The sequence below is a fragment of the Equus caballus genome, chromosome 25 (assembly GCF_041296265.1).
Source record: "Equus caballus isolate H_3958 breed thoroughbred chromosome 25, TB-T2T, whole genome shotgun sequence".
Taxonomy (NCBI): domain Eukaryota; kingdom Metazoa; phylum Chordata; class Mammalia; order Perissodactyla; family Equidae; genus Equus; species Equus caballus.
In genome coordinates this window covers 22,559,730-22,574,719 of record NC_091708.1, presented here as the reverse complement: position 1 = coordinate 22,574,719, position 14,990 = coordinate 22,559,730, and the positions used below count along the sequence as shown (strand labels likewise).

The 14,990-nt window shown below is 39.1% G+C and overlaps 1 protein-coding gene across 1 annotated transcript in view; it reads left to right on the top strand.

Moving 5' to 3' along the window:
* CTNNAL1 (catenin alpha like 1) overlaps positions 1 to 14,990 on the top strand; it is a 58,974-nt gene that overhangs the window by 30,302 nt on the left and 13,682 nt on the right. Inside the window, exons 7-11 of the mRNA XM_023629849.2 lie at positions 1,289 to 1,489; positions 3,889 to 3,975; positions 7,139 to 7,297; positions 10,421 to 10,513; positions 13,377 to 13,527. Of these exons, the coding sequence (XP_023485617.2) occupies positions 1,289 to 1,489; positions 3,889 to 3,975; positions 7,139 to 7,297; positions 10,421 to 10,513; positions 13,377 to 13,527 (691 nt within the window). The remainder of the gene's footprint in view (positions 1 to 1,288; positions 1,490 to 3,888; positions 3,976 to 7,138; positions 7,298 to 10,420; positions 10,514 to 13,376; positions 13,528 to 14,990) is intronic.

Sequence of the window (14,990 nt, the reverse complement as noted above, 5' to 3'; positions counted from 1 at the left end):
CCGAAGGGAAAATCAAAAACCTTAACATAAACGGTGTGTGGTCAACATGACTGATTTTTATGTTGTAATTCTATTTAAATTCTCAAATTCTCAGATCTTCATTGATAATTCCATACCTCGCTTTTATTCATTTTCTTTCCTAACTTAAAAAATAATTCTGTCTACTTAGGATGATTACTGGAGACAGCTTGGGCCGAGAGCAGAAGGGGAAGCTAGCACCCCCTACAGCTTCTTGACCTTCCCAAATCTTAGTATTTTCCAGGGCATGATAAAGTGGTTATATGTAAGGATTAACTTGAAATATTGTTTGTAAAAGGACTTTAAAGTGCTAAACAAATGTATCCTTGTCATCACATTCATTGTGACCACAATTATGATCATCACTGCTTATTGCCTCTTGGCCCAAGTTGTTTCTGTGACCTATTTCAAGGGCTAGAAGTTAAAGAAGGTTGCAGTGACATGGCATATCTTAGAAAGCTGAGAGAAGGAGAGATTGCAGCAGTGAACGTGTGTCCATCACATATTCAGGGAACTCGAAGCACAGGGTGGCTGACGGGGAAGGTTGTCCTGGTATTGGGTGGGGCTGAGATAGACTGTTGGAAAGAGATGCAAAGATAAGACCCTAGAGGATGTTGTGCCATGTAGTAGAAGTTTGGGCTTGATTTTATAGGTGGCAAGGAGCCAATTAGAGGTGGCAATATCAAAAGGTTTAGATTTTAGAAAGATTATACAGGCCCACTGGTGGAGGACATTTTGGTCATGTAGGTGCTATTGGGGACATAAGAGAAAATGTAGGGAAATGAGTTAGGTGACTAGGAGAGTTTTGTTGAATTAATGAAGGAAAAATTGATGCCTTTCTCACTCCAATCCACACTCCACACCCTCTGCACCCTTCTGCCCGGGCTCAACACATTCATATTTGTTTATAACAGCTTCCAGGACTTTGCGTTGGCATTTTCTCAGATACAGATCCTTTACCTGGAGGCTGGTTCATTTTTCCTACCAGTTGCTACATGATAATGCTCTTTCTGCCTTAGTATTCACTGATCTTATAGGAATGTTGTATTAACAACTATAGGAACGAAACTCTGCCTGGCCCTTGGTGGCTCTTGAGTAATGTGTCCTTCTGGGTTAGAGGAGAATATAGTCTTGACTGGACGCTGTATTTCCCCTCAGCCCTTCGGGAAAGAAATGGCTAGTGTCTTCTGTAGCACTATTAGAAATTATAGCCCGTTTTGGTTAGGTGGGAATATTGATTCATATGGATGTGTGTCCTTTTTGTTCTTAGATGAATATTGAAACTCTTCGGGAGAATCTTTATTTTCAGTCAAAGGAGAATCTTTCGGCTATGTTGGAGGTTATCTTGGAGCGTACAGAGGACTTCACAGATTCTGCCTATACCAGCCACGAGCACAGGGAACGCATCTTGGAACTGTCAACTCAGGCGAGGAGGGAGCTGCAGCAGTTAATTTCTGTGTGGATTCAAGCTGTAAGGACTGTTTTTCATCGAAGTAAATCTTCTCTAATAGCTTTTTCCCAAAGTTTTGAGACATGTGGAAGCTAACATAAGCACCGGGAGTATGAATGTGGTCCAGAATGAGACAAAGATGCCTCATCCCTGTTTTCGCTCCTACTCGGCCGAGGTGCCTTTCCCATCCAGCACTCACGGTACTCAGCATTTCTAGGCCTGTCGTTTCTCATCCAGGCCAGTCTGGGTTCTGTGCCACTGTTACCATCACTAGGTCACCCTGTTGTCCCCACTCTTCCGCCAAAGTCACCTCTGGAAAATTCCTCCCCAGAATGCTTCTTCAGAGTGAAGAGCAGAGGAGTAGACCCCTACCTAGAGGTTCTTGGGACCTGAGTCTTACTGTTGGAACCATTGAGATGTACACACTTCTTAATTCTGAGGACAGCTGATTTACAGACTTACCAATTTAGAAAACTTATTGAGGTCTAGATGCAGTGAGGACAAGGGTAGACCCAGCTGGCAGGTAAAAGATTTTTCACCCTCGCATGGATTCCTGGTCTAAGATTGGTGGGCAGCCACTTACAGAGCCTTAAATAGGCTGCTGGGTTGCTTAAAACACGGGAGATTATTTGGGCGAGAGTGGTAAAGACTGTCAGAAGCTGGACAACATAGGAAGCGTGTGCCCAGTCTCTTATAGAGCGTGGATTACGAAATTGGGAGACAGAGCCCTGATACATATTTCTGGCACCATTTATTTATTTCTTAGAACTAGGGTATGTCAAAAAAGTAGTTGACATGGTTTACAACATATAGCATGGATGGAACAAATCTGGACATCATGAACAAGAACTTTGGCAGTAAAGATGAAGGAGAAGGATGAGTGTGGCCAAGAGTGTAGCAAACGAGGCAGCAGTTTACTCTCTTGTAAACAGATTGACTTACGAAGAGCAGATTTGAATCACAGATTTTTCTGGTGTTTTCTTGGTATCACAACGGTGCAAATGCTCATATTAACAGGGAAACAATGCAGAGTAGAGTGGCATCAGGGATATAAGCAATATTTTGTATTTAGTTTGAATTGTCTGTGATATCTAATCTGAAGTATAGATTGCCTCAGTGTTGAATTTTAAGTCCGTGATTCAGTATAAAGAGTTTCTGTGAGGAAGTGCTCTCTGTGTTGGGAATCCGATTCTATCAATACTTAAATGTGAAATTAGCCCCTTTCACATTATTCACAACACTCAGATCTCTGATTCTGCAGTCCAAATGTACTGGTCATTCATTTATTTCAGCAGCCATTACTGAATGCTTTCTATATGCCAGGCACTGGAAATCTAAAGATGAATAAGATAAAATCTTTGCCTGCAAGAATTTTGCAGTATAGAAAAATGTGGGAAGGAGTGAGGCAAGTACAGAAAGTTTTGCAAGTGTCCTGAGAGAAGATGCATTCCATGTGTTGAGAGGATTGGAAGGAGGATGGATTTATGTTTAGGGAGAGGAATAGAGAAGGCTTCATGAAGATGTTGATATGTAACTTTGATTTCTGCATTCAAAGAGCTGAATACCTTCTACCTGCCGTTTGCTGTGCCAGGTGTTGTGGATTCAGTGGTGAGCAAAATAAATGTTATCTCAGCTTCATGGAGCTTTCCAAGGCCTAATGGGGAAGATAGACTTTTTTTTTTTTTTGGAGAAAGATTAGCCCTGAGCTAACATCTGCCGCCAATCCTCCTCTTTTTGCTGAGGAAGACTGGCCCTGAGCTAACATCCATGTCCATCTTCCTCTACTTTATATGTGGGACGCCTACCACAGCATGGCTTGCCAAGCGGTGCCATGTCCGCACCCGGGATTCGAACTGGTGAACCCGGGGCCGCGGAAGCAGAACATGCAAACTTAACCGCTGCGCCACCAGGCTGGCCCGGAAGATAGATTTTAAACAAGAAAATAAAAAAATAAATGTGTAATTGCAAGCTAGGATGATTATTTAGAAAAAAGATTAGAGTGGGTAAGAAGGGAGTCTAATTTAGATTGTGTGACCTGAGACAGCCTTTTTGAGAAAGAGACATTTATGTAAGAACTTGAAGATGAATAGGATTTTAATTTTTAACTAGGTTAAGCGTGAAGGGATGGAGCATTCCAAATAGATTAGATAAAGTAGATTCATTTTAGATATGATAACTTTATTAAAGAAAATTAGATTTTAAAGGACTCACCTGTTTATAGTTAGAGTAGAAAAATATAACTAAACAATTAAAATTCTATTTTTCACTCTAACCATAAACAGGTGAATTTTTAAAATCTGCTTTTCATATAGCTCACAGAATGATATTATGCATTTGTTATAATTTATAGTTCAAATAAAATTGGAATAACCAGATGAAAAAATGAGGTAACATTCATGTATACTTTTTAAAATTTTTAGCAAAGCAAGAAAACGAAAAGCATCGCTGAAGAACTGGAACTCAGTGTCCTGAAAATCAGTCACAGCCTCAATGAACTCAAGAAAGAAGTAAGTATAGTTTGAAATCTGGCCTTTTTTAATCCTTTACTAATTTTCATGTTGTGTGGTATGTACGATATACATTAGTATTAATATGTCCATGTACCTGGAAAATGGTTTTAGACGTTTTCCTTTGACCTAGTTATTTTGAAACCACCATTTTATTAGTGCCATTATCCTCAAAGCTTGTATGAGAATGTTCCTAGCAACTTTATTTATAGTAGCCCCAAACTGGAAACAACCTAAATTTCCGTCAACAAGGGTCTAGATAAATGAATTTTGGTATAACTATACCAAATACTATTCAGCCATAAAAAGGAACAGTATCAGTACAGGTAACAATAGAGATGAATTGCCAAAATGTTACACTGAGTGAAAGAAGTCAGACACAAAAGAGTGTGTGTATGTATAATTCCATTTAGAAAAAATTCCGGAAAAGGCAAAACTAATTTATAGTGACAGAAACTAGGTCAGTGGCTGCCTGGGGTCAGAAGTTGGGGGCTATTTACTACAAAGGGGCATGGGGGAACTTTTTGGGATAAAGGAAATGTAAATATTGATTGTGGTGGTGGTTACATGGGTGTAAATGTCTGCCAGAACTCATCAAATTGTACCTTTGGTACATTTTGTTGTATATAAATTACACCTTAATAAAGCTGGTTTTTAAAAATATTCTTTCGGTTGAGAAGATTTCCCTGTTTCCTGAATGAAAACTTGGTCATCTCGTGACTTATTTGGTCATTCTCAGGTAATTGGTCTTTAAGTCTGGGGTTTGCAAACTATGACCAGGCTGTCTGTTTTTGTAAAGTTTTTGGGGACACGGTCCTGCCCGTTTGTTTAAATGTTGTCTGCTGTTTTTTCACTGCAACAGCAGAGTTGGGTATTTGCAGTAGTGACTGTGCGACCTGAAAAGCCTAAAATAGGTACTCTCTGACCTTTCACAGAAAAAATTTGCCAATCTCTGCTTTAGGTCATAAGAAACAATCTCAGTTCAAAAATGAGAATGTTCATTCCGATATATTAGTATTTAAATTCATCCCATTGTAGGACTTCTCCCCTGTTTCCCACTTCCCCAGCCCCACCTGGGGCTTTTGCGAAAGGTGTCCTGTCTCTTTTTCAGGCCCTTCTTCCCCTGTTGTCTGGCTTCTGTTCCAGATCTTTGCCAGGTTGTGGCACAGGGAAAGAAGAGAGGAAGCGGGGAGGCGGGAAGTTCTTGGTGGCTGGCGCCCTTACAAGATGCACTCGGCTCAGTAGATGTTTCAAGTTGACTCTGTCTCTCATGGGTACTTGGGCGTGTTCTTCAGAGGCTCTCTTGTTGCCTCGCCTCCCCCAACCCCCCCACTACAACTCCCATGTCATGTTGTTCCCTCCACTTTGGGGTGTGTCTGCAGGTGGGACTCAGGGTAAACGCCATCAGCTCTCCAAACAGATCCTCCTCACAAAAACCTCTCCTCCCTCATCTCTAATTTCTTTATTCTTTTATATTTTTGAAGCGGGTCAAGGGCTCAGGAGAATGAAATTGGTTTGGCACGTTTCTTTTGTAAATTATATGTAGGGTGATCTGTTTCATATCTTACTTGGTATTGACCTCTATTGAAACCTTCATTTTAACATCCTGTCAAATATGGAAGGATATGGTTTTCTATGGTTTATAAAAAGCCTACCCATTTTTTTTCAGCCTATTCAATTTTAACTAAACTGTTGTTAAAACTATGACTATCAATAGGGCATAAAATCCTCTGGCGAAAGGCTGAGTGGCTCTCCACAGCTTCATTCCCCTTACCTTTGCAATGGGTACAACAACATCAGCCTAGAAGAATTTTTATAAGGATTAAGGGAGATAATGTCTATAAAGCTGCTGTTGGTACACTGCACAGAGCAGGAACTTGGGGTTTATTCACCCTTCTTCCTTTACGGTTGTTAATAAGTTGTCTCCAGAACCATTTGTAAGATGTACGTGATCTTGGACAGGTCACTCAGTCTCTAACGACCTCTTTCCTCGTCTGTAAAATAAAGGACTGGCGTTAGGCATTCTCTAGGGCCCTGATGGTTAAACAAAACCTTTTAAAACTCTTACGTACATTTTATTTCCAAAGGAAAATGCATTTTAATGTCTTTGTTTCTGACTCTAATTGTTCGCACTTGATTGCACGAATGTGGACTACCCTATTGTTGATTTTGTAGAAAGTCCTGTAATTTGAACTGACATTGGATTACTTCCAGGAAAAATAGAATCACTTCATTCGAATAGGCTTAATTCAAAGTTAGATTTTCCTTAGGACAGTGTTATTAAAAATGATCTCTTTTCTGGAGAACCCCAAAATAACCTGTCACATGATTAAAAAAACAACAAAAAAAGGCAAGATAAGGAGAAGAATAGATTTTGGAGTTAATAGTACCCAAAGATGCCCAGAGAGAATGAGCTGTGCTTAAAATCCGTTCCACCCAAAGTCAAGTAAAACTCTGGGGTTTTTGTTACTCTTTTCTCGATCATTTTTCTTGTGGCCCAAGAGTTAGAGAGTACAGCTCTGGATGGCAGCTATAGATACACTGTAACTCCGCGAAGGGAAGCGGTTGTGTCCTACTTGTCGTGGGTGTCCAGCCTTGAGTACAGTGCCTGCCATGATGTAGGTGTTTAACAAACTGTGTTGAATGCCTGATTGACTGAATCTCACAGAGGCTTTTTCAAAAGTCTGTTAAAAAACATATTAGTGATCGTGAACTGCCATTTGATTTTCCTCTTACGTACTCTGATACCATACTCTTAACACTGTTCTACTCCTCACTGACTTTAAGAGTTATTTCTTTAAGAAGCATTTATTTAAGAGAGAAGTTGTATGGAAGGGGCTGGTTGATAGTAGGATGGAAAAGGGACCAGGCTGCTCTGGCACTGGGTGACCAGTTCGTCTTCTACAAACAGCATTGCTGCTCCCAGCAGGGGACTCAAAGATGTCAGTATCCCTCCGGCTTTTGGGAGAACTGGCAAGCTCCCCAGTGCCACACAACGGCTGCTGTTACCACAGGGACCTTTCCATTTTCCCCTCAACAGATCTAGTGGGCTGCGTTGAGGTTTGCTACTCTTTCGTTTTAAAAGTGCTGGCAAGGTGCTTGGTCACAAAGCCTTATTGTTTGTTGTCTTTCTTTCACGGCTCTTCACCCCCGACATCTGCAGCTTCATAGTACAGCAACTCAGCTGGTAGCAGATCTGTTAAGATACCATGCTGATCATGTGGTTCTAAAAGCATTAAAACTTACTGGAGTAGAAGGAAATTTAGAAGGTTTGGCTGAATATGCCTGCAAACTCTCTGAACAGAAAGAGCAGCTCGTTGAGGTGAGTAAGAGGTTTGCTTGTTAAAGAAATTGTAGTTTAATGACAGCTGTGCTAGCATCAGAGCATCTTCATGCAAATGCAGTTTTTGGTTCACTTCTATGAGCATTTTTTTCTCTCTCCTTTGGAATTTTAAAGATAAAATGTTTATCTGTTTTGTTCTTACAACAATCTGGCCTCTCAAACAAAACCACAACAAATGCTGGAACCCACAAATGCACTTCTTAATCTTCTTGCCCTTATTGTCTCAGAGAGATTAGACATTGGAGTAAACCAATGGCGATCCATTGTATGACCTTGTTTCTATCTGAATCTGTCTCAGGAGGAAAGAGATGGCACACTCATTGGGATAATTTAAAGAGGTTTTAGTAAAGGACCTATTGACAATTGCATAGATGGGGTGTGGGGGAAACCATGGGTATGCAGTAATTGGCGTTAGTGATAGCAAAGCTGGTACCACTCCTAGGCCCAAATTAACAGAGGGAGTGAGTGGTTAGTGAAAACTGGAAGGGCATAGAGTCTTTGAGAGAGCCACCTTGAGAGGTGATTTTAGGACTAGACACAGAGAGTCCAAAGCGACCTTGCAGGGAAAGAGCGTGAGAAGAAAGGCCCTTACTTTCTTCATCCCCGTTGGTCTATTGGTGGGGCTTCGCATTGGCCAAACATAGCTGTAGACCTCATTCAGTCAGTCTCCCACGGCAAAAAGCAGGTTTGAGAAGGGAGGAGAGTGGATATGGAGGGACAAAGAGAAGATACTCAGCAAAGATTCCTTTTCTGAACCTCTCCTGCCCAAATCCCTCTTATGTGTTACTGGTGCTGCACCTTCCACTTTTGTTATAATTCCAATTATTATTTGATATTATAAGCCTTCTACCTGTTGAAAATGTCAGACATCTTTTAGAAAAAAAGACATATACTTGGGGCTGGCCCTGTGGCCTAGTGTTTAAGTCTGGCATGCTCCACTTCGGTGGCCTGGATTTGGTTCCCAGGCGCAGACTTACACCACTTGTTGGTGGCCATGCTGAGGCAGCAACCCACATACAAAATAGAGGTAGACCGGCATAGATGTTAGCTCAGGGCGAATCTTCCTCAAGCAAAAAGAGGAAGATTGGCAACAGCTTGTTAGCTCAGGGCAAATCTTCCTCAGCAAAAAATAAATAAATAAATAAATATACTTAAGCTAGGTATACCTTATACACATGAGGTATGTCCAACACGTACAGTCGTGCATCACTTAACAATGGGAATACTTTCTGAGAAACGTGTCGTTAGGCAATTTCGTCATTGTGCCAACATTGTAGAGTGTACTTACACAAACCTAGATAGTATAGCCTGTTACACACCTAGGCTATATGGTACTAATCTTATGGGACCACTCTTGTATATGTGGTCCATTGTTGACCAAAATGTCATCATGTGGCGCATGACTGTATATAAATGCACAGATGTGAACCATCTAGCAGTCTTCATGATATCTAATATACCCTGCTCACTGAATCTCACAGACTAAGGGTGAGAAGGAACCTTTAGACTAACTAGACTAGCTTCCTCTCCTTTACTTGTTTACCTCTGAAAACTGCTAGAGAACATTCTTTTTTTTTTTTTTAAATTTAATTTTTTTCCTCTTTATCCCCAAAGCCCCCCAGTACGTAGTTGTATATTCTTTAGTTGTGGGTCCTTCTAGTTGTGGCATGTGGGATGCCACCTCAGCGTGGCCTGATGAGCAGTGCCATGTTTGTGCCCAGGATGCGAACCAGTGAAACCCTGGGCCGCTGCAGTGGAACGCGCAAACTTAACCACTCTGCCACAGGGCCGGCCCTGAGAATATGCTTAAAATGACTGTAGATGCATCCCCATTTTAAAGTAGATTTGATGCTTATGTTTTTTTAAATAGTTTTTTTTTAAGATATAATTGACACTGGGGCCAGCCCAGTGGCACAGCGGTTGAGTGTGCACGTTCCTCTTGGGCACTGGGGTTTGCTGGTTCGGATCCCGGGTGTGGACATGGCACCACTTGGCAAGCCATGCTGTGGTAGGCGTCCCACATGTAAAATAGAGGAAGATGGGCATGGATGTTAGCTCAGGGCCAGTCTTCCTTAGCAAAAAGGGAGGATTGGCAGCAGACGTTAGCTCAGGGCTAATTCCTCAAGAAAAAAAAGATATAATTGACATATAAACTTGTGTTCGTTTAAGGTGTACAACATAATGATTTGATATATGTATATATTATGAAATAATTACCACAATAAGTTTAGTTAACATCTATCATCTCACATAGTTACAGAAATTTTTTTCCTTGTGATGAGAACATTTAAGATCTACTCTCTTAGCAACTTTCAAATATACGAAACAGTATTGTGAGCCATAGTCATACTACATATTACAGCCCCAGAACGTGTTTATCTTATAACTGGAGATTTGTACCTTTTGACCATCTTTACTCAACCCCCCCACCCCCAGTGCTGTTATGTTTATAAACCAAATATAACTGTAGACAAACTCTTGCTCATTATAGGAATCCTGCAGCAAATATTTTTAAAAAGTGAAAATTTTTTTTTCAAACTTTGTCTCAAGATTTTCAATAATTTTCTCTGATATAGGCTCTCTATTCATTACATCAGTCATGCTTAATTCAGCGTTAGCTCCTGTGAAAGGTGTTTTAGTTAATTGACCATAAGGGGAAGTGTTGTTTGTTGATAGAAAGAATGTGTAACTGGTAGTAACTGTGACATAGTTTAGGTGAGAACCTTGGGCGAGTCACTTCTCTGAGCTAAGTTTCTTCATATATAAAATGTGTGGGCACTGGTAGATCCTTTTAAAGATTCCTCCTGCTTCTAATATTCTGTGACTGCCTTACCACGATCAGGTGGGAAGTAGAAACAATTTGCTATACCCTTATTTATTCGTGCTTCATTCCTAGAGAATCTGTTGGTAACTAGTATAAGATTATAATAATCTTCTCAGTAATGTACAAATTTATTTTTAATAAGGTTTAATGAGTAAGGTAATTTAATAAGGTTTTAGTAAGTTTTATGTGTAGTTTTTTCTTTATTAATTATAAAATGATACTATGAATTGTGAAGAATGAGAATGTGAAAGTTGAACTATAGAAATGTTTTCTCGTAGACCTGTCGATTGTTACGACATGTATGTGGGACAGAACCTCTTGAAATAACCTGTATACACGCAGAGGAGACATTTCAGGTGACTGGGCAGCAGGTATGATCAATAGCAGATTGTTCTTTCTTTATTGTGTCTTGTCTGAGTATCGTAACAAATTGTGTGGAAGGAAGATGTAAATGGTTCTGCTTAACTAGACACCAAATCTACAGAGAGAAACAAACATAATGGAATTTTCATAGGTAGTGTGACAGAACATAGCTGACATTCCGTTGGGTTATCTGGTCATCTGCCAAACTGAAGATTGGCCATTTAATCGATGTCCTAGTTTACATCTATTTTAAATGGAGCTGTTTACAATGCAGGTTGTTATAACACGTTTGAAAAGTAAGTTATAATTATGTAACAAGCCATAAAAATATTCACACGTTTTCACTCAGTAATTTCTAAGGACATAAAGAAATTAAAAAAAAGAAAAAAACTAAACTAAAACGATGTTTGTTATATTACTTGTAATAAGATTCAATTGGAAGCAAAATAACTATCTTAATTTAGGCAAATAATACATTATGACTTTAAAATAATAATTATGGTAACTAGAGTTAGCAACATTGAAAGATGTTTGGTCAAAATTTTGGGTGATAAAAGCAGGATACAGATTTGTATATAAACTATAATTGCTACTATATAAAATGTACATATATAAGAAAATGTAAGGAAATCTGCAGAAATGAAAATTGTGCTTTTTTTGGGAGAACTGTGAGTTTTTTTCTGAGTTTTCTGTAATATTATTTTGTATTTATAATTTTCAAAAGCTTTTAAGAATGAATATCCCATTTAATACTGTCCCTGTCAAATTAATCTAAGGAAAAAAGTGAGGGACAGAACTTCTTTTCCTTTTTAGGTCTAAGCTCCAAACTACAATTTACCTGATGTTCTTGTTTCTTTTATCATCATCAGCCAAAAGGACTTACTCCTACTTGCAGTATTGCATGATAGATGTCGGAACCCTGGATTTATAGTTGAGGACAGTGAGAGTGACTTGAGACAGTGGTGGTGTGTATGCCCTGTAGCAGAACCGTGTTGGATGTTGGAGGGAGTCAGAGAATAGTATCAAAGGCTTATCATGGAAGCAGGAACTGTATGAGTGATCATCTGCTGAACATTTTATTATAACCAGAGGATCTCTGTTTATTGGGAGAAACTTAGGCTTCGGTATTTGCTTGCCCACTTGGGAGTCATCGTACTTGCTTTGGCTATAGATATATTTCAGTAGAACTGAAAGCTTTGACTCTCCCGCCATATGCCATCAGCTCTTATTAGTCTCAGGCCCTACTTGCTATTTGGTCGCAATTCTCTGCTTCCTGTTTTTATTGCAGCAGGGATATAAGGAAAAGCCAGATTTTCTTCCCCAGGATGGTGGTAGAGCCTGTTATCAACTTCTATAATTTGAGAAGTTTTTTCTGTTTCCATAGCCTCAGCTTTTACGCCTCGTCTTTGCCATCTGTCTCACAGAAGGATCATTTAAGGAAATAGAGCATGCCTCTGGGATAATTTATATTTATTTCTGAGCATCTCTGTTTTAGCAGTGTCATTTTTATATTTCCTTTAAAGTGTTAGATCATTTCCAGGGCACAATTGAACAGTTTGTACACTGTCCAATGGCTCCTGGTTGAGGGGACAGCAGTCCTGAAACCTAGCCCGTAGTCTGCTGGCAAGCCATGTGCCTACCCTCCCTGAAGATGGGGAATCTTGTTCCTCTCATAAAGCTGCCACCTGCTTGTCAAGCCCTGTGCCTGTGGGACTGTGCCCACCCGGGAGGAGCACCTAGCTGTAATTCCCTCGAAGGTAGCATGACTCTGATTATATCAGTCTTCTGAAAGCTCTCCCATGACTTCCTGTCTCGCTCAGAGTAAAGTCCTGTCCTTACTGTGCATCTTTCTCTATTACATGGCCACTGGCGACCTTCGTTTTTCTCATGTCAGTCCAGTCACACTGGCCTACTGGCTGTTCCTCGAACACACCGGAAATGCTCCCACCTCATCCCAGATGACTTTCCCGAGATTTTCCTGTGGCTCCCTCACCTTCTTCAGTTCTTTGCTGACGTGCCACCTTTTCAGTGACCACCTAACTTAAAATACTCTGAACCACCTAACGCCCTCCATCCTCCCTACCCTTTATTTTTCTACATATCACTTATCATCTTCTAAAAATTCTACATTTTTAATTGTTTGGCTCCCCTATTATATTGTGAGTCCCATGAAGACAGGGACATTTATCTGTTTCATTCACACCTGTTTCCCCAGCACCTGGAACATGGGTACAGTGCCTGGCACATAGTAGCTGAATGAACAGCCATATATTAGTTGCTCAGTATCTCTGAACCTCAGCTTCTCTAGCTGTAAAATGGGAATAATGCTTATTTGGGAAGGGTAGTATTTTGTTTCTGTGTTTTGGGGATTAGTACTAATGTATTCAAGCACCTAACACAGTATCTCAAGAATGTATCTACCATGTACTCATAGGTGTGTGTATATGTTACTACTACTACCACTGCCACCACTGCTACTACCACTCTTCCTGCTACTGCAGTAATCTCAGTACTCTCTTCTACTGCTGTGTGCAGGGTACTCTTTGAAGTTTGAGCCTAACTCTTTGAATTATGCTATAGAAATAACTTTGTTGAAACAGAGTTTTCCTTGAATAAATATAATTGCTTCCTGAATAAAGGTTTGTATATAATAATGCATACTATTTATTTGTAGATCAGGTTATAGGGAACAGAGAGCTTTGTTCTACTGTGTATCTCCACGCCGCCCAACATGGGGCTTATGTGTGGAAATTACTTCACAGTTGTTTATTTAGTTGATTTGAACAGTACAGACTTAGAAGTTTGGTCTCAAGGTTGATTCTGAGAGCTAAGATTTTGAAGTTCACACCTGTGAAAATTGTGTTTCACTAGATAATTTCTGCTGCTGAAACATTGACATTGCATCCATCTAGTAAAATTGCTAAAGAAAACCTAGATGTATTTTGTGAAGCCTGGGAATCCCAAATTAGTGACATGTCAACACTCCTAAGAGAGATCAATGATGTGTTTGAAGGAAGACGAGGTGAGAAATTGTCCACATGTTGAAATATATTATTATTTAATGTAACGCTAGTAGTTTTTAATGTCAAACCTCAGATGCAAAATGAATTATCTTGTAATAACCTAATTCGGTTATTTTTATAGTAAAATATCTTGCACAAAACAATCATGAAAGTATTATCTGTCCTTCTTCATTTTAGTATCTAAGCTGTAAAATTTGTTCTACAGCAATATAGTAGATTTCTTTGAATTAATATTAACATTCTAGTTTTCCTATTGAAATTAAGTCATTTTATATATCTTCAAAATTATTTTTTAGTCTTAGTGCAAAAGCTCTTCTGTAATACAGTAATTCTCTGATTTAATTCTACTAACTTTGTAATGAAATGAATGTAGTTATTTGATTTTTGAATTGCTTTCCTTCCGCTTGGATGGAATCTCTTTCCTTGATGACTACATAGTCTTGGAATATTTCCTGTGGTGGGTAAGTTCATTGGTATTTCTACAACATGTAGAATAGCACCTTACAATGTACAGGAAGGCATCATTTTTATTGTTTATTTTAATATCAACTGGGGGTTTTGTTTATTTCCCATTGTACTGTGTGTCTTGTTATTTATGTTTATGTGTTTTTATGTATTTTTTTTTCCTTCAAATGGCTTCTGTTAATGTCAAGCATGCTTTTTTAAAAAATAAAATGTCAAAGTCATTATAACATCAAATTACATATTTATTTTTACTGAATATGAACATTTAAACATTTCATATTTAAAAAAATAGCCATTTAAGATAATTGCTGATTTACTTAAAAATCAGGGAATGATAGAGTTTGTAGATATAATTTGTGAAGTATAGTAAATGTTTACCATGCTTCTACATTTAAAGATTTCTGTGATAGCTAATCTGAATGCCATATCATTTTGATGCTTTGATAAAATATTCATAGTTACATGGATCATTATGTGAGGCAAGTTTCATATATTAAAATGTAAAGTGGTAGAATTAATCTACATTTAAAGAAGAATGATCACTTAACCATAGGACTCATTTAGGAAATTAAGAGAAGTGGCCTCCCACTCTTTCTTAGCACTAGCATCCATTACAGATAGACTGGAGTTGAAATAGGAAAATCTCGTACTTATTTTTGGACTACATGGTCATTGTGGTTTCTTTTACTTTCAAGCTGGATATTACATAAAATATCTCTTCTTTAAGTTTGGGTAACCCAGCCTGAAAAAATCAAGGTTGCCTTAGCTTCCTTAGGGCTGAACAGAAATTCCTCCTTAGGTGGGAAACTCTGCTGCCTTCAATCAATGGGACTCCCATTGTTTAACTGGTAAAGTATCTTGCTGTCCAGAAGGCATCCTTACGTGGGGTTAATTGAGATAGGGTTGGTTGATGTCTTGTACTGCCTTTCTTTGTCCTGGCTTTCATCATGAAGCTCATAGAATAGCTTTTTCCACCAAGAAGTTCAACTCTGGACTG